The sequence below is a fragment of the Physeter macrocephalus genome, chromosome 11, assembly GCF_002837175.3.
Source record: "Physeter macrocephalus isolate SW-GA chromosome 11, ASM283717v5, whole genome shotgun sequence".
NCBI lineage: Eukaryota > Metazoa > Chordata > Mammalia > Artiodactyla > Physeteridae > Physeter > Physeter macrocephalus.
The window spans coordinates 51,815,566-51,837,901 of NC_041224.1; the positions used below are offsets into that span (position 1 = coordinate 51,815,566).

The 22,336-nt window shown below is 36.7% G+C and overlaps 1 protein-coding gene across 3 annotated transcripts in view; it reads right to left on the reverse strand.

Annotated features, from left to right (window-relative positions):
• ADAM10 (ADAM metallopeptidase domain 10) overlaps positions 1–22,336 on the reverse strand; it is a 111,370-nt gene that overhangs the window by 10,687 nt on the left and 78,347 nt on the right. For all 3 annotated transcript variants that reach the window (XM_007115884.4, XM_007115883.4, XM_007115885.4), the window contains 6 exons: positions 18,403–18,566; positions 14,982–15,165; positions 6,811–6,961; positions 5,843–6,026; positions 5,020–5,128; positions 4,329–4,549 (listed from right to left, as the gene is read on the reverse strand). In XM_007115884.4, the coding sequence (XP_007115946.1) occupies positions 4,329–4,549; positions 5,020–5,128; positions 5,843–6,026; positions 6,811–6,961; positions 14,982–15,165; positions 18,403–18,566 (1,013 nt within the window). The remainder of the gene's footprint in view (positions 1–4,328; positions 4,550–5,019; positions 5,129–5,842; positions 6,027–6,810; positions 6,962–14,981; positions 15,166–18,402; positions 18,567–22,336) is intronic.

Sequence of the window (22,336 nt, forward strand, 5' to 3'; positions counted from 1 at the left end):
GGACACTGAAATTTGAATTTCATATAATTTTCCGAAGAATATATATTTTTAAAACTAATTATGGCCATTAGTTCTGTTACGGGTAATATTCTTTTTTAAAAAAATAAATTTATTTTCTTTATTTATTTTTGGCTGCATTGGGTCTTCGTTGCTATGCGCAGACCTTCTCTAGTTGCAGCGAGCGGGGGGCTACACTTTGTTGCGGTGCACAGGCTTCTCATTGCGGTGGCTTCTCTCGTTGCGGAGCACCGGCTCTAGGCGCGCGGGCTTCAGTGGTGCGCTGTGGTGCACTGGCTTAGTTGTTCCGCCACATGTGGGATCTTCCAGGACCAGGGTTCAAACCCGTGTCCCCTGCATTGACAGGAGGATTCTTAACCACTGCACCACCAGGGAAGTCCCCAGAAGAATATTACTTTGATTTTTTTCAACTACTTATACACTTGAAACCATTCTTAGCTTGTGAGCCATACAAAAATAGGCAGCGGGCTAAATTTGGCTCATGAGCCATAGTTTGCCAACCCCTGTTCTACATGAATGGTTGGTTCTCAATCCCAGTTACTCATCAGAATTGAGAGTTGGGAGCTTTGAAATGACCCAAACACTTATATTCCATCCCCAGAGATTCTGACTTAATTGGTCTAAGCCCTTAGGTGATTCTCATGTACAATATGAATAAAGGTCAGGTAAGTTTGGAAAATGAAGTTAAAAAGATTTTTTATCGTGGGGCTTCTCACAATATTATCACAAATCTCTAAGAGGGGACTATAGTACACAATATTTTCCAGATTCATTTGACCACCAAACCTATGGATCTAGTGTTCTGTGAAGCACTTGGAAACACTGCTCTAAATCTTTCATAAAGAACACCAGATACTTACCTAGGTTCATAAAATTACAGCAAAATAAGAGAGAAGAAATTAATTCAAAAATGAGAAACAAAGTTGACTCTTGTCAAAATAATAATAAAAAGATGAACTCCTGATAAATCTGAATAAATTAAAAAGAAAAAAGCCACAATCTAACAGGTGATTATTTTAAAGTGTGAATACAGTGATAGATTTGAAAAAAATCAAGGTCAAAGGTGGTTTCCTATGTCAAACCTAACACAAAAGGTGCAGAAAATGTGAACACATCAGTAACTATGGAAGAAAATGAAAAAGAATTACCAATATACCCATTTAATGAAAAGGAGACAGTGGTACAGGGTCTTAACAGATTTACTGGTGAATGCTCTCCAACTTTTCAAGAACTAGGTGACCCCTTGATAAATCCAAAGGTTGTTTATCATTATCTCCTGGCGAGACACACAGTAGGCACTCAGCCTACATTCAAACATTACTGTCAAAAACAACTTTTCCCCAGAAAAGAAAGTAAAAGTCTTTATTACATCATTTCCATGGCAGTCAGTGCCTATAGCAGTCAGTAACTGATGCCCTGACCTATTAAACTGTTAAGGTTCTTCCTCATGGGGAAAAAAGATGCCATAGTATACTGTGGAAAGGAGACAAAAAAGCCACCAGGTACCAATGGAAAGGAAAGTCAGTGAAACTAACCCATCATCCCTTTCACAGCTTCTTACCAGAGCAAACTAATAACCTACATTACTAACTAGAAGGACACTTTCCTTATACATGATGAAAGACCAGTGTAACAAAATGAACTCTGCTATGCAAGTGAACTCTGCAAGTAACACAAATGAGACAAATAACTTGTAAGGAAGTGGCTGTTGTTTATACTACTGTTTGATCTGATTAATGCTCACAAATGCAGCAACAGCCTAATGGTACTCTTCAGGCATTATGGACCATGCTATTTGAAAGGGTGGCATGTGAATGTCAACACTGATTTAATAGCGTTCTATACCCATTTAAGGCAAATCTGCATAAACCTAAAAGTGCCTGATTAATCAGTTCCAGAGCACAAGAAAAGACTTCACATTGCTAAAATTCATTGTAAGAAGCATTTCACAAAATCCTCAAATCTAAAATATGAAAAAAGGTTTTAAAAACACTTTAACTAAAAAGATCATTTCTAGGGCTTCCCTGGTGACGCAGTGGTTGCGCGTCCGCCTGCCGATGCAGGGGAACCGGGTTCGCGCCCCGGTCTGGGAAGATCCCACGTGCCGCGGAGCGGCTGGGCCCGTGAGCCATGGCCGCTGGGCCTGCGCGGCCGGAGCCTGGGCTCCGCAACGGGAGAGGCCGCAGCAGAGGGAGGCCCGCATACCACAAAAAAATAAAAAAAATAAATAAAAATAAAAAAAATAAAAAGATCATTTCTATTAAATATTTTAAAATAGGAATGAGTTTTTGAAATTCTAAATAAAATGAATCAAAATTAAATATAATGGAGAAAAGTGAAAAAATATTATTTTTAGATGATATGATTTACTATCTAGAAAACCTAAAACATCTGGCGCAACAACATAAACTCAGCAGAACATAACTCTGAGATTCCAATTATCAGATTTTTTCTTTGAACACACTGTTTCCCATAGTAGACAAGTATACCAGATCTCAACTTTTTCTTATTAGAGATAATCAGAAAAAAAGAAAATAAGAACTGGATCTGAGTTGAAAACAGGGAAGTAAGGGAGCCAAGAAATGTAAGCTACCTGAAGTCACAGAATTGTCAAACGTCAAAAGGATGATCTGAATCCTCGTGTAATTCCAAGCCTGTACTCTTCACTTTTACCATAGTGCCAGAAGGCACCTTTAGTTTTCACAGGTACTCTCTGAATACATAAATTATACACCCAGCACAGGAGTACAAAAATGAGTAACATACAACATTTTAAGGAGACCCAATTATTTGGTTTAAAACCTAGGTCTCCTAAATCCAACTTCAACAATCCTGCCACTATATAGTCATTACATATCTAAAAATCACATATTCTAACATGCAAAGTATTATACTTCCTATGTATAATAAACACCATTTTAATGCTAGAGATAATTCCAAAAATTTTATTATAAATTTTTACTACAATACTACCAAAAAGGGCTGACAACCCAGACAGAGGACTATTTTTGTGTGTGCTTTTAAGGCATCCTCAATCCTGAACACACATTAAAAAATGTAAAAAATAATTTGGCAAGGGCTTCCCTGGTGGCACAGTGGTTGAGAGTCCGCCTGCCGATGCAGGGGACACGGGTTCATGCCCTGGTCCAGGAAGATCCCACATGTCGCGGAGCAGCTGGGCCCACGAGCCATGGCCGCTGAGCCTGCGCGTCCGGAGCCTGTGCTCCGCAACGGGAGAGGCCACAACAGTGAGAGTCCCGTGTACCGCAAAAAAAATAAATAATAATAATAATAATAATTTGGCAAGCGGGGAGGAGCTGAGTTTTAAGTCAATTTCCAAAGCAAACTCATTCAGTTCAGGCACAGTACACTCTCAAATACATCACTTGCAAGTTTCCTACTGTTATTTTAATGCAAACACTTAGAAACATAAATATTTAAGTGACTTAATATAGTCATTCTCAGCAATCTTTTTCAAAAATTCAATATTTGTACAACTGGGGAAAATGTGGGCTTACAAATAATTTAGTTCAGTAGATATATATTGAATGAACATCCATAATCATTAAAAAATCTGCAAAAGGCTCTGTATCTGATCTTACCCTAATCAACCTTTCCTATCACGGACAAGATGAAGACACAGAAACTACATTGAAATATCAGAAAAAAACCTTTAGAAAAATCTTTCATCTCTCCTGTTCAGCAAAGTAGAACCCAGAGCTGGCTATACTGAGAGAAGGGAGAAGTATAAAAAGCAAGCAGGGCTTTCCAAAACAACTTCAAGAAAAAGTTCAATGACAATACTCTCATCATATGGACCAAAGGATGAAGTAACCCATCCAGGACATGAACCAGGGAGCAGAGTAAAACAGAATGACTCCCATCACCTACCAACTAAATCTATGAATGATACACATGTGGAGATTCCGACCACTTGAGAAGAAAATAATACTCAGGGCTACTTGAACTTTAAAAATCACTCTTCAGATAAAATACAGTTGACCCTTGAACGTGGCGGGTTAATCATAGTTAGCCAACCACCTCCAAAGTCCTCTATATCCATGGTTCCTCCACACCTGCAGATTCAACCAACTCCACATTGTGTACTACTGTAGTATTTACTATTGAAAAATATCTGCTTATAAGTAGACCCATGCAGTTCAAACCCATGTTGTTCAAGGGTCAACTGTAACTCCAGTATAAACAGAAAAGAAGTGATTTTCTCATAACAGGGGTGACCTCTAACCAAGTAAAATTATGATCAAATCATTTTAAGATAAGGTTTCTTTATAAATAAAAACTATACTTACCACAATCCATTCAGCTATGTTTTCATAGAGCTCTGGACTGAAAATTGCTTTTTTAAGCCTAGCTAGAGGACCATCAGCATCTACTAATCTGCACCGCATGAAAACATCACAGTAGCCTCTAAAATCATTGCATGGGGATCCAGGTTGCAGGGTGATGGTTCGACCAAGGAAGTACTTGTTCCACTGCACAGACCCTGTACTGGCACAAGTTGATGGTTCCACTGCAAAAGAAGTGTCAAATATAAGTTGAAGATCAGATTTCCTATCGGGCTAGCTAGGGAGAGAGGGAGGAAAGGAAGAAACTGCCTAAAATCATCACCTTGACATCTTATATAGACTTTCATTAGTTAGACTAGATAACACCACTGGTAATTCACCTGAAATATTACAGCATAAACAAACAACCAGCAACTCCTGACTTAGTGCCTACAGTGGCTTTAAATCCTTCTAACAGTATTTATATTAATTATTGTAAAAACGCTGGCAGGTTTTGTCTAGTTTATCATTTTAAAAACACTGTAGGGACCATAATACTAGAAACACAATTCTATACATTTTAAAATTTCTCAAGAGGATCAGTTCAGCTGGAAATTATCTGTCCCAACTGTATATCAAAGTTTAACACTTAAAATTTAGGAGAAAATAAGGTTTTTGAAACAGATTTTATACTCTTGCATTTTAAAAGCCTTACTCTTCTTCATACAGCAGACATGGCATAATTCCTTATCATCTTTGCCATCAGAACTGGCACAGGTGCACTCCTCCAAGCCATATTTCTCACAGATAGAACCTGCACATTGCTGAAAGACAAATAAAAGACCGATTATTTAATCCCTATACGGTCAAACCTCTTGTTGACAGTAACAGAGACACCTCCAATGCTAAAATAATTAAGTAGAAATAAAAGTCGTGGGGGCTGGGGGGGGGAGCATAGATTAGTATCAGAAATGGATGGTATAAACACATCTTTAAAAGAGTAAGTGCAAATAAGACAGTAAGTCTTTAAAAGAAATGGTAACTTAAAAATCTAGACCAAACAAAAACAGAGAAGGAGATTAGATGAGCATCGACTTTATGTTGGTTATTATGACTCCTTTATAAGAAGAGAAAATGAAATTTTCCTCATGTAGAGGAAAGTGATTATTTAGCAAAGAAAGCTTTAAAGGCTTCACATTCAGAGGAAATAACCAAGAGTTCTTTTATTTAGAGTACTAGAATATTAATTTATAAAAACTTAAAAGCAATATAAAGTTACATGCCTAGTTACATAACTATTTTTCTCTAGAGAGTATCAAACACATGCAGTAGAAAGATGAAAGACAAGTCAATAACTAATCAAATGCCACCAGGCACTTATGCCACATAATGCATTCACAGCTTTGTGAGGAAATAGATAGGGATGTTGAAACTGGGACCAAGATTAATTACTTTATGCGGCTTTAAGTGGCAACAAACAATTATTCTGAAAAAGGTTTCATAAAACTAAATAAACAACATACAAATCAAATGCTTACCCCATTAATGCACACTTGTGTATGCCTATTACAGTCTGTAAAGTTTGGTTTAGGATCAGATGCTGGGCAGACAGCTGTGATGCCATTACATATTCCTTCTTTTGCACAATCTGAATCATCCCGACACTTCTCAGTTTTTGACTTGAATGCACACTGTGCTGTGCAACAGGGACCTTGACTTGGACTAGAAGAAACATTGAGGTGAGTAAAGAAAATCACTAGGATATTTTCTATACACACAGATACAGTCCTAATTTTTAAATCATAAATCTCATCATTTAAATGCTAAGTATGTTAAGAGGCTATTAAATTTCAACACTCTAATAAGTGCAAAAAGTGATTAAGAATCTTGTTTTTATAATGAAGTCATACTATATTCGGCTTTCTTATTCTATTCTATTTGCCTTTAGTAAAAGGCTATAATGGAAAATAGATTAAATATTAGGCAAGTCATCATTGTTTTTCATATACACATTAGTCAATTTATCAACTTTTCTCACATTTATACACTAAAATCAAACTAGGATACACAGAACATCCATTTTAAAAGTACTGCACAAACAATATTCTACTGCTTATATCTATCACTACCAAAATAATTTGGGAAGTGAAATTATATGACAACTAAGTTACAGGAGTGTATGGAATCCATACTATCTAAATATTTAAAGTTAAGATTCTAAAACTACTGACAAGTCACATTTTTAAAGTTAGGCATTAAATAATATGTATTTTATTGAGTGTCCTTTGCATGTCCTTTTTTAACACCCACCACACAAACTGCAATTACAAGTAGTTCAATCTGCCAACAACAGTGCACTAAATACTACTACTCCAGAAAAATAAACCAACAACAAATAACAAAGTTCCAAAACCACATACATCTCCTAATCTCAGCTTGAAATCTGACATAACTGCCTTCAGGTGACTTCCCAGGAACATTAACACTACTGGAATTAGCAAGGTACCTGCATTGCTTTCCAGGTTTCAGCTTGCATTTTTTCCCTTCCGGTTGGTTTGCATCATAGCAGCACTCGTCTTTACACTGGTCACTATAGCCGCAATCACATTCTTCACCTTGCTCTACCATTCCATTTCCACAAATAGGTTGGCCAGATTCTGAAGAAAATAAGCAAGACAAAGTAAGCACTATATGCAACATTAATTTTATTTAAAATTCACAAACTCTTTAAAGCCACAGAACAAAAGAAGAAAGGAAAATTTCAAAGAATAAGAAAAGTAGAACAAACTAGGAATCTGGAAATTAGAAGATCTAATTATAACAGTGGCTTGGTCACTAACTAGCAATGTGGCCTTAGGCAAGTCACTTCCCTTTTTTGGGGCCTCAGTTTCTGAAGTTGTACAGTGAGGGAATTTGACCTGATGCTCCCTTCTAAGGTCCCTCCCAGAACTGGTAGCATTCTATTTAGGCCATGCCACACCGAGCTTTACTGAACGATGACTGTACTATTTATATTTTTAGCACATAAGTACAAAGTAAGTCAGTGTTTCATCAACCAGAAAAAAATTAAACCTTTTCTGTTAGAAAATTTCAAACATACATAGAAGTAGTAAAAGAATAAGTACAGTGAACTCTCATGTACCAATCACTTAGCTTTAACAACTTCAACAATTTGCTGTACACCTCCATCTAACATATTCTTCTGCTCTTAATATCCCAAGATGAATCTAACAGATAAGGAGTTCTTTCTTTTTAAAATCTAACCATAATACCATCATCACATCTAAAAAACTTAGCAGTATGCTTAATAGCATCTAATAGCCAATCCATGTTCAATTTTCTTCAATTACCTCTTTACATTAGTTTATTTGAACCAAGTTTCACACAAGCTTCCCCCAACCCCTCTCCCCATGGTTGCTTTTGGTTGACATGTATCTTAAGTTCTTTTAATATGTAACAGATTCCCTCCCCTCTTTTTATTTTTATACTATTAATTGTTAAAGAAATTGGGTCATTTTATTTTATGGAATTTCCCACATTCTATTTGGCTGACTGTATCCTAGTCAATTAGTAAATTTTTTGTAATGTATGTTAGTTTTGCTTGTCAGCTAGACCAAGCTCCTTAAGGGAAGAACCATGTATTATTTACACTTGTTGTGTTTCCAGAGTCTAACAATATTGGGTCAAATCTTAGTTCATTAAGGTTAGACTGTCTGGTCTAAGCATAGTGAATAATTTCAGAAAGATTTTTAGGCTCTTTTTAAAAGTTCTTTGATTTTGCCAGTGAAGTTTAAAATTGGAACAAGAATGCTACTCTAAGAACATAAAATCACTGAATTTCAGTATCTGCAGGGAAATGAAAAGAATCAAATGTCTTCATTTTAGAGAAAAGAAAACTAACTTTCACAGAGTTTGTGACTTGCTGGAAACCATATGCCCCAGTTATGGACAAAACACAGACTAAACCCAGGTCTTCTGGATCTAAAATCTGGTGCTCTTTTCTTTCTGCTATACCAAATCAATGTGGAAAACAGTTGTAGCACAGCCTTCAAACTGAGAACTGAGTGAGTGAAAGGGAACATATCTCAAGCACAGGAACCCAAAACAATGCACATCTGAATCAAAAATATTCTAGAAAGCCTAGCTTTATACTCAGAAACTTCATTCTTATCCTTGACCACATCAAAAATTAAAGGAAATTTTAGAGGTAACTGAAGCTCCATCCCACCCTTTTCTTTTTCTTTTTCTTGGCCATGCCACGAGGCTTGAGATCTCAGTTTCCCAACCGGGGATTGAACCCGGGACCATGGCAATGAAAGTGCCGAGTCCTAACCACTGGACTGACAGGGAATTCCCTCTCTCTTTCATTTTATACCATCTCTTTTGTTCTCAAAAACTAGAAGCATGCATATGCAAATATATACTAAGTAAATAATAATGAGTTTTCCACAGTCCAGCAATAATCATTCTATAATTCATGTGACATGTAATTTAGGAGAAAAGGAAAAAATGATAAAAGTCAGAAAACCATTCATGCAATATTGACTACACATTAGTTTTCGTCTCATACAAAAATATTACTTCAAATCAGCTATTTGCTAACAGCTTAAATACAGGGAAAAGGGGCTGTTTAAATACAAAAATTATAATACGTACATATTTCATGGTAATTTAAGAAACAAATTTCCTTCCCATACTAAAAAGCAATATGCTAGTTTTTTTCTATCTTATGTAAATGTTATTTATTTATGTTAAATTGTCATATAGATATTTTACAATGTTGTGTCAGTTTCAAGTGTACAACAAATTCAGTTATACATACATACATCTATGTAAATATTTCTTTTTCAGAATCTTTTCTATTATAGGTTATCAATACGATATTGAGTATAGTTCCCTGTGCTATATAGTAGGTCCTTGTTGTTTACCTATTTTATATATAGCAGTGTGTATATGTTAATCTCAAACTCCTAATTTATCTCCCCCCCATGCCCTCGTCCCTGCTATCCCCTTTGGTAACCATAAGTTTGTTTCATATGTCTGTAAGTCCAATTCTGTTTTGTAAATAAGTTTATTTGTATCCTTTTTTTAGATTCCACATACAAGTGATATCATATGATATTTGTCTTTCTCTGGTATTTATCTATACTACAAAGCTACAGTAATCAAAACAGTATGGTATTGGCACAAAAACAGACATATAGGTCAATGGGACAGGATAGAAAACCCAGAAATAAACCCATGCACTTATGGTCAGTTAATCTACGACAAAGGAAACAAGAATATACAATGGAGAAAAGACAGTCTCTTCAAAAAGTAGTAGTGGGAAAACTGGACAGCTACATGTAAAAGAATGAAATTAGAACATTCGCTAACTCCACATACAAAAATAAACTCAAAATGGATTAAAACCTAAATGTAAGAACAGATACTACAAAACTCCTAGAGGAAAACATAGGCAGAACACTCTTTGACATAAACTGCAGCAGTATTTCTTTGGATCTGTCTCCTAGAGTAATGGAAATAAAACCAAAAATAAACCAATGGGACCTAATTAAACTTAATAGCTTTTGCATAGCAAAGGAAACCATAAACTAAACGAAAAGATAACCTGCAGACTGGGAGAAAATATTTGCAAACAATGCTATTGACAAGGTGTTTAATTTCCAAAATATAAACAGCTCATACAGCTTAATGTAAAAAAAAAACCCACAAACAACCCAATCAAAAAATTGGCAGAAGACCTAAACAGACATTTCTCCAAAGAAGACATATAGATGGCCAACAGGCACATGAAAAGATGCTTAATATTGCTAATTATTAGAGAAATACAAATCAAAACTACAATGAGGTATCACCTCACACCAGTCAGAATGGCCATCATTAAAAAGTCTACAAATAATAAGTGCTGGAGAGGGTATAGAGAAAAAAGAATCCTCCTACACTCTTGGTGGGAATGTAAAGTGGTGCAGCCACTATGGAGAACACTATGGAGATTCCTTAAAAACTAAAACCATATGATCCTGCAATCCCATTCCTGGGCATATATCTGGAGAAAACTCTCATTCGAAAAGATACATGCACCCCAATGTTCACTGCAGCACTATTTACAAGAGCCAAGACATATAAGCAACCTAAATGTCCATCAGCAGATGAATGGATAAAGAAGATGTGGTGTGTATACACACACACACACACACACACACACACACACACACACACACACACAAACACAATGGAATATTACTCAGCCATAAAAAAAGAATGAAATAATGGCATTTGCAGAAACATGGATAGACCTAGAGATTATCATATTAAGTGAAGTCAGACAGAGAAAGACAAATATGCTCATTTTTAAAGTCATTTTCAATCAGGAAGTTTATTGTGAAAACCCAGTTTACAGATGAAGAATCTATGTGTCACTTCTACACTAAGAAGATTTAGAAAAACTACCACTGATAACAACAATAACAAAAATGATAACATCAATGTAACTTTAATCTGCCCTTTTAAAAGAAAAAGAAGGCTTTATAAGAAAAAGTCAATCAATAGAAGTAAAAATTGATCATTTGAACATCATCAAAATTTAACTTTTGCTCTGGGAAAGACTGTGAAGAGGATGAAAAGACAAGCTACAGACAGGAAGAAAATATATGCAGACCAATATCTGACAAGTGACTAGCATCTAGACTATATAAAGAACCCTCAAAACTCAACAGAAAAAACAAAAACAAAAAACTTAAGGGCCAAGAAACATGGACATTTCACCAAAGAAGATACACATATGGCAAAAAAGCACATGAAAAGATATTCAATGTCATTAGTCATCAGAAAAACACAAAGTAAGCTACAATGAAATACCACTATATATCTATCACAATGGATAAAATAAAAATACCAAAACCTGACAAGGATAGAGAGAAATTAGATCACTCATACACTACTGGTGGGAATGTAAAATAGTACAGCCTTCTAGAGAACAGTTTGGCAGTTTCATGTAAATAAAAACAAACAATGGCTATATTGATCCATCAGTTGGATTTGGAGGCATTTATCACAGAGAAATGAAAACTTATATTCAAATGAAAACCCTGTTTATAGCTGCTTTATTCATAACTGCCAAAAACTGAAGATAACCCAAATATCCTTTAATAGAAAAATCGTTAAACTGTAGTACACACATACCACCTACAATAAAAAGGAAAAAACTAGTGATGCAGGCAAACAATTTGGATTAATTTCCAAGGAATCATGCTGAGTGAAAAATCCCAAAGGTTACATACTGTATGATTCCATTTATATAACATTTTTGAAGTGACAAAATTTTAGAAATGGAGAATAGTTTAGTGGGGCAGGTGAGGGGACACCAGGAGGGAGGTGAGTGTGGTTATAAAAGGGCAACGCCAAGAGTTACTTGTGGTGGGACTTCCCTGGTGGCGCAATGGTTAAGAATCTGCCTGCCAATGCAGGAGACACGGGTCCGATCCCTGGTCCGGGAAGATCCCACATGCCGCAGACCAACTAAGCCCGTGCGCCACAACTACTGAGCCTGTACTCTAGAGCCCGTGAACCACAACTACTGAGCCTGCGCACCACAACTACTGAAGCCCATGTGTCCTAGAGCCTGCACGCCACAACTACTGAGCTCAGGCACCTAGAGCTCATGGTCCGCAACAAGAGAAGCCACTGAAATGAGAAGCCCGCGCGTCGCAACAAAGAGTAGCTCCCGCTCACCACAACTAGAGAAAAGCCCGCGCACAGCAACAAAGACCCAACACATGGGCTTCCCTGGTGGCGCAGTGGTTGAGAGTCCGCCTGCCGATGCAGGGGACGCAGGTTCGTGCCCTGGTCCAGGAGGATCCCACATGCCGTGGAGCGGCTGGGCCCGTGGGCCATGGCCGCTGAGCCTGCACGTCCGGAGCCTGTGCTCCGCAATGGGAGAGGCCACACAGTGAGAGGCTCGCATACTGGAAAAAAAAAAAAAAAAAAAAAAAAAAGACCCAACACAGCCAAAAAAATAATTAAAAAAAAAAAGAATTACTTGTGGTGATGGAACTATTCTTTATCATAGCTGTGGTGATGGACACATAAACCTACACATGATAAAACTGTATAGAACTAAACACACACCCAGAGAAATGAGGACAGGAAAAACTGGGGAAATCTGAATAAGATCTGTGGGCTGTATCAATGTCAATATCCTTGCTATATGTAATACTGTATTGATACTATACAGTTTTGCAAGATGTTACCACTGGGGGGAACTGGGTGAAGGGTATATGGAATCTCCATTATTTCTTACAACTGCATGTGAATCTAAATTATCTCTGTATAAATTTCAATTAAAAACAAAAGGCCATAGTGTTATGTCAATTATACCTCAAAAAAAAAATGCAGGGCTTCCCTGGTGGCGCAGTGATTAAGAATCCGCCTGCTGGGGCTTCCCTGGTGGCACAGTGGTTGAGAGTCTGCCTGCCGATGCAGGGGACACGGGTTCGTGCCCTGGTCCGGGAGGATCCCACGTGCCGCGGAGCAGCTGGGCCTGTGGGCCATGGCCGCTGAGCCTGTGCATCCGGAGCCTGTGCTCCACAATGGGAGAGGCCACAGCAGTGAGAGGCCTGCATACTAAAAATCGATTGGTGGGCTTCCCCGGTGGCGCAGTGGTTAAGAATCCACCTGCCAATGCAGGGGACATGGGTTTGAGCGCTGATCCGGGAAGATCCACATGTCATGGAGCAACTAAGCCCGTGAGCCACAACTACTGAGCCTGCGCTCTAGAGCCCGTGAGCTGCGACTACTGAGCCCGTGTGCCACAACTACTGAAGCCTGCATGCCTAGAGCCCATGCTCCACAACAAGAGAAGCCACCGCAATGAGAAGCCCACACACCACAACGAAGAGTAGCCCCCTGCTCACCACAACTAGAAAAGCCTGCGTGCAGCAACGAAGACCCAATGAAGCCAAAAATAAATAAATAAAATAAATAAATTAATTTTTTTAAATGCAGCTAAAAAAATGAAAGGCCATGCTTATCTGGAAACCTTCCTCAATTCTTTCTCCTTTGTTGCCATATGTTTAACTCATTTATAAGAGTGCTGTTTATGTGCAATATGAGCAGGCCTCAGTGTTTGCCCTCAAGTAACTTAAAATCTTGTAAAATAGGACAAGGACCCCCCAAAACGTAATAAAAGGTAGAATATTTAGAACATATTAAATGCCCTACGAGAGGCATAACAGATGAATGGATAAACAAAATGTGGTATATCCATATAATGGAATATTATTTGGCCATAAAAAAGAATGGCATTCTGATACATGCTGCAACTTGTATGAATCTTGAAAATTTTATGCTAAGTGAAATAAACCAGATACAAAAGCATTATCCCATTTATATGAGGTAGCTAGAATAGGCAAAGTCACAGAGACACAAAATAGATCAGAGGTTACTAGGGGCCGGGGAGAGAAAGAAATAGGAGTTATTGCTTAATGGTTACTGAATTTCTATTTGGAGGGATTTTAAAAGTTTGAAAATGAAAAAGCAGTAATGTTGCATAACACTGTAAATGTACTTAATACTACTGAATTGTACACTTAAAATTAGTTTAAATATAAATTTTGTTATATATATTTTACCACAGTAAGAAAAAAATTCATAGCAACTTTATTCATATTAGCCCAAACCTAAAAAGCCCAAGTGTTCCATTCAATAGGAGAGTGGATAAGCAAACTGTGATATATTCATATAATGCACTTCTATTCAGTGGGAAAAAAAAATGGTACAAAATACTAATAATGAGGGCTTCCCTGGTGGCGCAGTGGTTGAGAGTCCGCCTGCCGATGCAGGGGACACGGGTTCGTGCCCTGGTCCGGGAAGATCCCACATGACGTGGAGCGGCTAGGCCTGTGAGCCATGGCCGCTGAGCCTGCGTGTCCGGAGCCTGTGCTCCGCAAGAGGAGAGGCCACAACAGTGAGAGGCCCGCATACGGCAAAAAAAACGGAGCCTGTGCTCCGCAAAAGGAGAGGCCCCCACAGTGAGAAGCCCGCATACGGCAAAAAAAAAAAAAAAAAAAAAAAAAAAAAAAAAAAAAAAAAAATACTAATAATGAATCTCAAAATAGTGTGCTGAGTGAAAGCAGCCTTCCACAAAAGGGTGCAAACTGTATGATTCCAATTATATGAAATAAAATAAGCAAAATTTATCTATGGAGAAATAAATCAGAATAATGGTTGCAAGAGGGGTGCAAAGATTGATGGGGAAAGGAAATAAAAGAACTTTCTGGGGTGACAGAAATGTTGTACGGGTGCTTAGATTACACAGGTAAATGTATTTGTCAAAGCTCATCAAATGGTGGACTTAAGATTTGTATATTGCACTTATGTGAAAAACAAGAACACCACAAACAATACTGAACTTTACTTAAATTGAACTCTACTTATGTAGGCTAAAGTGCTTAGGACTGAAGTATACTGATATCCACAATGCACTTTAAATTGCAACAAAAAAATATGGATTGAGAGATGAAAAGATTGACAAGTGTGATAAAGCAAATGTATTAAAGTGCTAACAACTGTAAAATATAGGTGGTGGGCACATACTAGGTGTTTACTATATAATTCTTTCAAGTTTTCTGAATGTTTCAAAATATTCATAATAAAATGCTGGGAAAATATACATACCAACAAAACAGTTGTTTCTCTTCTTCTCAAGAACTTGACTTATATTTCTAATACTACAGAGTGAGAATTTATTGTTGTTAAGTTTGTCCCCAGATGTTGCTCTTGCATACATGATGTAATTGCCATTTTCTTTTTGTCCTAAATTCTTAGATTCTCCTGGAGTGCACTCTGTTCCAGAATCATGCTGTCAAAAAGAATATAGAGTTACATAAACAGGAAGTAAAATAAGGTTTTCAGGTCATCTGATTAAATGTAATTTTCTCATCAGAAGAAAAATGGAAGCGTGTGGACTCTGCTTTAGAGCAGATCTTACAATTATTTTAGACTGTGAAAAGGAAGATAATTTGCTCTTTTAGGGGTCACTGTCTCAGAAGGGAAGAAAAAAATCAGTGAAGGTATAACTGCAATGGATACCTTTTTTATTTTTATTTCTTTTTTTGAAATTTACATAAATCTTTGACACATTCTGCAGTTATTTCTTTTAGTTGGATTCCCAGAGGCAGAGTTACTGAGTTAAAAGGTCAAACATTTTAAAGGTCTGGATACATACTGCCGAACTGCCTGACAAAAGGGCCATATTAATTTACATTATATAACCACATGGATCAAGATTTCAATAGGCAGAAATGGGAAGGAATTGGCTTCCTGGCAGAAGTAAAGTTTTTTAAAATGACTTAATTTGACAGGGAAGAAGAAATAACACTGGAATTACACTTAGACACAAATTATGGAAAACCCTAAATGCTAAGATAAGGAAATTGTATTAGCAATATCAGCAGGTATTGGAAGTAAGGTTGTGAACAGAAGTGACATGATCAGACCGATTAGAACTATACCTAGGGCTTCCCTGGTGGCGCAGTGGTTAAGAATCCACCTGCCAATGCAAAGGACATGGATTCGAGCCCTGGCCCGGGAAGATCCCACATGCCGCAGAGGAACTAAGCCTGTGCGCCACAACTACTGAGCCTGTGCTCAAGAGCCCGCAGGCCACAACTACTGAGTCCACGTGCTGCAGCTACTGAAGCCAGTGCGCCTACAGCCCGTGCTCCTCAACAAGAGAAGCCACTGCAATGAGAAGCCCGTGCACTGCAACGAAGAGTAGCCCCCGCTCACCACAACTAGAGAAAGCCCGAGCGAAGCAACGAAGACCCAACACAGCCAAAAATAAAAACAAATAAATTAAAAAAAAAAGAACTATATACCTAGACAAAGATTCATCTGCTAAGAGTCAATACATTAAGACTTTCATACCGAGAGACAGGAACTTGTCAAATTTATGATTACAACTCCCCACAACAAAGTTTATAAAGTGGTTAACAGCAGGTATGCAATAAACATTTAGGATAGGATAAATAAATATAAGGGATAGAGTGAACCACTCAGAGAGAAAGTAACATTGTCATAATACAGATACATGACAGGAGAGATAAAGACAGATTTTAGATAAAGATGTCAAGGGAGACAGGCTCAGGAGTTCATGGTCTGGCTGATCTCACTATTAAATTACTTAATACATATTTACTAAGTACCTACTATCTATATGTACGGTATCATGAACAACATACACAAAGGGATGAGGTATATTTGAGCATGACAGAATCATTAGAAGTAGTCTGGTATGACAGGAAAAGATAGCAAGGTAGGCAAAAAAATGTGAACCAATTTATCCACTCAACAATAAGCAATAACTAATATTACATTAATGTCTTAAAAACACCTCTCTGGCAACCAGGCAGAAGACAGATTAGATGGGAAGTGAAAAGAGAACAGACTAGATATCCTACTCCAAGTATGGCCCACAGACCAGCACCAGCAGCATCCCCTGGGAGTATCTTAGAAAGGCAGACACTCAGGCCCGACCAAAGGCCCACTGAAATGGAATCTATACTGTAAGATCCTCAGTAATTTGTATGCACATTAAACTTTGAGAGGCCCTAGACTAACGAACAGAAGAGTAGTTGGAAGGGTACGAAAATCCCCTGGTAAGGGTTGGATGAAGGTGACTGGGAGAGTCGAGGACATTTAACTGCCCTTGAAAATGCAAATTAACAAGAGTTCTCTGCTCATCTCTAAAATATCAATTACTCTTTTTAGAACATATCACAAAAGCAGACAAGAGGTAGAGAGATTCAACGCATTTTAAATACTTTATCCAAGAGTACTGATAATAATCTATCCATTTCTGATCGGAATTAGAAGAAGAAAGACTTGCAACTTAGTGAGAGGGTACTTATATTTTACAAACTGGGGGAACATTAGATAAGAGCATTTGAGAATTTTAAGCTATGAGATTACAATTTTTTTTCTAAACTCATAAAAATTTCCATTTTTACAAGTGATAAGGTAGAAGTAAATGAATTTATATGCAGTTTTCAAATGAAATTTTCCCAAACTTGTTACTTTAATAAGACCCACCAAAATCACAAAGACAGAATATCTTTCAGTATTTTGTATTTCCATGTGTATTTAAACTTCAGTTCACTTGAAAATCAATACAATGAACTGGGTATTAAATGATACCAAAGAACTGCTCATTTTGTCAGGTATCATAACCACATGGTGGTTATGGAAGAAAATGTCTAATTTTTTATGAGATGCATACTGAAATGTGGAAAGGGGAATGAATTTGATTCTAACACCTTACGAAGAAAAAGAAAGAAACACAGAAAGGAGATGTGGCAAAATCTTGATGATCGTTGAATCTGAATCAGAGGTTGGCAAATCGCCGCCCACAGCCTGTTTTTATATGGCCTAAGCTAAGAATGGTTTTTCCATGTTTAAAAGATTGTAAAAAGAAAAACAACAACAAAGAAAAATATGCAACAGAGACCAAATATTGTCCCCCACACCTAGAATGTTTACTAGTAGACCACAGAAAAAGTTTGCTGACCCCTGTCCTGGATATGAACAGAAGACTTTGCCGTACTACTTGTCTCTACTTTTATGTATGTTACAAATTTTTCATACCGAAAGATTTTAAAATAACAGTCTCATTCCACAGTAGAGAAAGACAAATCTAGTAAACCCCAATAATGCTTTAACAGAAACCAAACAAGAACCCCACAATTTGCTAACATTCAAAATGTACTTTAAGCAATGAAAAGTGATTCTCATTCAATAAATATTTGAATGAATCATGTACCAGGCACTATTCTAAGGTCAGGGGACACAAGTGAATGAAACAGACAAAATTCCTTGCTTTCATAGAATTCTGGCACTGTTGTGCTTATTTTCTTATTTTAATTACAAATATTCTATCTTCCTCCTTTTCAGTATTATGGTCAAGTACATTACTGTGTTCTGACATATAAAAACTAAATATTCATGTGTACTTCTTTTCACTGTAAACAATAACAACAAAAATTACACAATATGAAAGATTAGTAACTTTTAAAAAATGTAATAATTAAGCAATACTTACTGGAGATCCAAAGTTATGTCCAACTTCATGAGCAAATGTAATGTGAGAGACTTTGGGGGGTACATGAGACCCATAGTTCTGAACAGTAATAATTCCAGTGTTTAAAGACTTCTTCTTACCATCTGAATAAAGCTTACTTTTTTCACATATGCCTCCAGAGCTTCCTAATTCAAAACAAAAGATAGCTAAAATTAGCATCTATTTCCCCCCAGATAATTTTCTAATATACGCTATATTAACTTGAAACATTTTACATGTATTTTGAGTCCAAAATTGGTACACACATATATCAAATACTCAAAAGTTTCTTTGGTCCAAGGTTAGGAAGTCATTTCAAATAAAAGTTTTAATGGCACACATAAATTCCCAGGGTTGAATACAAAGTCCTTATAAAATGTTCCTCTTCATAATCAAAATGTCCCCCAATTTTTCTCCCATTAATTTAGCAAAACAAATATTTAAGAGTCTGTTAAATTTAAATATTTCAGCATTTACACTGGGTCAAATCCTACACCTCTTCATCTTGTAAAAAAAAAAAAAAACAAACAAAAAACAACTTATATTTAAGTTAAATGAAAGTTGAACAAAATATTCTCAAAGAGATTCCGAGAAAGTCACTGCTACCAATAATAGCAGTGATGCACAGGAGTATGTGATTCACTATTCTGAGAGGCAACATACAATGTATTCTTAAAAAAAGAAAAGAATTAGTGGTCACACAGGCTGGGGGTAGGGGAAACAGAGAGAGACTGATAGAGGTACAAACTTCCAGTTATAAGAAGAATAAGGTCTGAGGATCTAATGTGTAACACATGATGACTTTAGTTGATAACACAGTATTGTATAAATGAAATTTGCCAAGAGACTAGAACTTAAACATTCTCACATACACGAAAAGGAAAAAGGTAAATATGTGAGGTGACGGTTGTATTAATTAACTTGGTAGGGGGAATCCTTTCACAATGTATACAAATATCAAATCACCACACTGTACACTTTAAATATCTTACAATTTTATCTGTCAATTATATATCTCTCAATAAAGCTTTAAAAAAAAGGAAAAAATATGTCAAGTGGGTTAAAATAAAGGGAGGAGGGAATGAAGGAGAGAAGGTGGGAAGGGAGAGAAAGCAAATGTGGCAAAATGTTAACTGATTAATCTATCAAGAGTTCACTGTACTACTCTTGCAACCTTCTGGCAAGTTTGAACTTTTTTTCAAAATAGGTTCAAAAAACTGAATTATGATTTTCCAACATGTCTTGAGGATACTTTCAAATTTTAAAAGAAAAATCTTCATTTTTACTTATATGATACATATTAAATAATTTTGTAGTTCACCTGTTCGTTTATAGTTCCTGAATGTCAGAGCTTAAGACCGAAATGAAAGTGCTTTCACGTCTAAAGGCAGTTAATTTAAGAAATTAGAAAAAGAACAACAGCAAATCAGAAACTGGCTGGCCAATCATTGTCTTTATGTACACTAAACTGAGAAGACCACAGTATTTTAAATAACTATTAAAGACTTCCAGTGAGAAGTTCTTTGGTTTACATTAAGATTTAAGAGGTTACTCTATTTAATTATTTTAATTAAAATATCACATGGATTAGGATATTCTGATAACTGATCAAATTATTTCAAATTAGCTTTCTACTACACACAAAGTTACAACAAAGTTATTAAACTTTTTTTTTTTTTTTTTTTTTTTTGCGGTACGCGGGCCCCGCCCCTCACTGCTGTGGCCTCTCCCATTGCGGAGCACAGGCTCCGGACGTGCAGGCTCGGTGGCCATGGCTCATGGGCCCAGCCACTCCGCGGCATGAAGGATCTTCCTGGACCGGGGCACGAACCCACATCCCCTGCATCGGCAGGCGGACTCTCAACCACTGCGCCACCAGGGAAGCCCCTAAACCATTTTTAAAAGTCTAACAATTATAATCTCTGATAAAGTGTATAATAGAAAGCAATTCAAAAAAGATGTACACAAATGGCATGACACTAAAATTGCTGCCTTGTTCCTTTTAATATTAGAAAGTACATAGCAACAAATCATAAATTTAATGACTATTAGGATACAGTTTAAGAAGCAGAAATGATAATGTGCTTTCACAGAAAACTAAGCTGAAAGGCTAACTCATATGCAGATTTTAACCAGCAAAGGACTGAGAACCTCTATATTTAAAACTTACTACATTTTCTACACCAAAAACTGGATAGAAAGAAAACAGCAATGATTTATGAATATTTAATATATTCTCTTAAGCTACTTCTACTTTTGGAGCTGAGTCCTAAGGACTGTATCACTATTTCTAGAAACTAGAAAAGATAGAAATAAGCACTCTGTATGTAATAATTACAGTCTATATATTACAGTTTTAAGCAAATAGTAAATTGATATCCTGCCTCATCAAAGATCTGTCATATGCAAATTGGTCCAATGCAGTACTGTCAAACTTGAATTAAACATAGAAGACTCCACGCTGCAAATCTTTATCAGTTAAAAAAAAAAAGTAAATAGCATATATTAAAAACTCTGGTAATATACTTTCTGTAATTTTAAGGTCTATCTAATTTAAAGGAAGATCATACATAAACTTGAGTGTACTCTTCTGAAATATAGTCTTTATAATTCGTATCTTATTCAACATCTTAACTGCTTTTGGTTTTAATAACTACTGTTTATTTGGAAAGTTTATTATTTGTTACACAGACTAATAGCATATGTTGGAATAATTCAGTTATACAGGAAGAAATAAAATACTATGTCTAATATTATAAGTCATGGTTTAACTTTTTAAATACTGCAACCAGTTTTGATATGCCAGAAACTCAATTAATGATATCATAAATACCTATAGCTAAGCCATAACTCAAGTTCGGTAATTGCTTTACATTGTAAATTTAAGATTTTACTACATATAGTCATTACTGAAAAACAGAAATTATGTAATGAGAAGAATAAAATGTTTTTAATTTGAGTCAAAAGCAATTATTGATGGATGGATGACTCAGTGACCAACAAAGAAGTATGACATTTTTCTACCTACAGGATAGTCTGAAAGCTAGTCACAGAATATCAGTCTTAAACTTTAAAAAAGACTCCCCCCAAAGAAAAAAATTATACAAACTACAGGGTAGTATAATACCTTGACAGAATCCATACATATAGTTTTGATGTGAGCAGGCCTAAATATCTAAAACAATAGTATCATGCTGACCATACAATATTAATCTGAGCAGTAATTCTGAAGCAGACATTAGTACCACTCCCAGATAGGTTATTAGGAAATGTCTGAGGGAATTTCTTTATCTGTCAAGTCTGGGGAGCAGTACTCACATGTAATGGGTAGGGACCAAAGATGTTAAACATCCTGCAAGGGACAATCCAGACCTCTACAAAATGTCAATATTAAGTGCCCTCTATTCTAATGATGTAATATTTTAATGACGTAATTCTCCTAGCCTTCTAATTACACTTTCAAACAGGTTAAGAATTCGAGGAATATCAAGGAGATGGCTCAAGATGGCGGAGTAGAGGACGTGCGCTCACTCCCTCTGGCGTGAGCACCGGAATCACAACTAACTGCTGAACAATCATCGACAGGAAGACACTGGAACTCACCAAAAAAGATACCCCACATCCAAAGACAAAGGAGAAGCCACAATGAGATGGTAGGAGGGGCACAATCACAATAAAATCAAATGCCATAACTGCTGGGTGGGTGACTCACAAACTGGAGAACACTTATGCCACAGAAGCCCACCCACTGGAGTGAAGGTTCTGAGCACCACATCAGGCTTCCCAACCTGGGGGTCTGACACAACCTGGCGGTCCAGAAGGGAGTGGCGCGATATATTTAAAGTGATGAAAGGGAAGAACATACAACCAAGATTACTCTACCCGGAAAGGATCTTATCCAGATTTGATGGAGAAA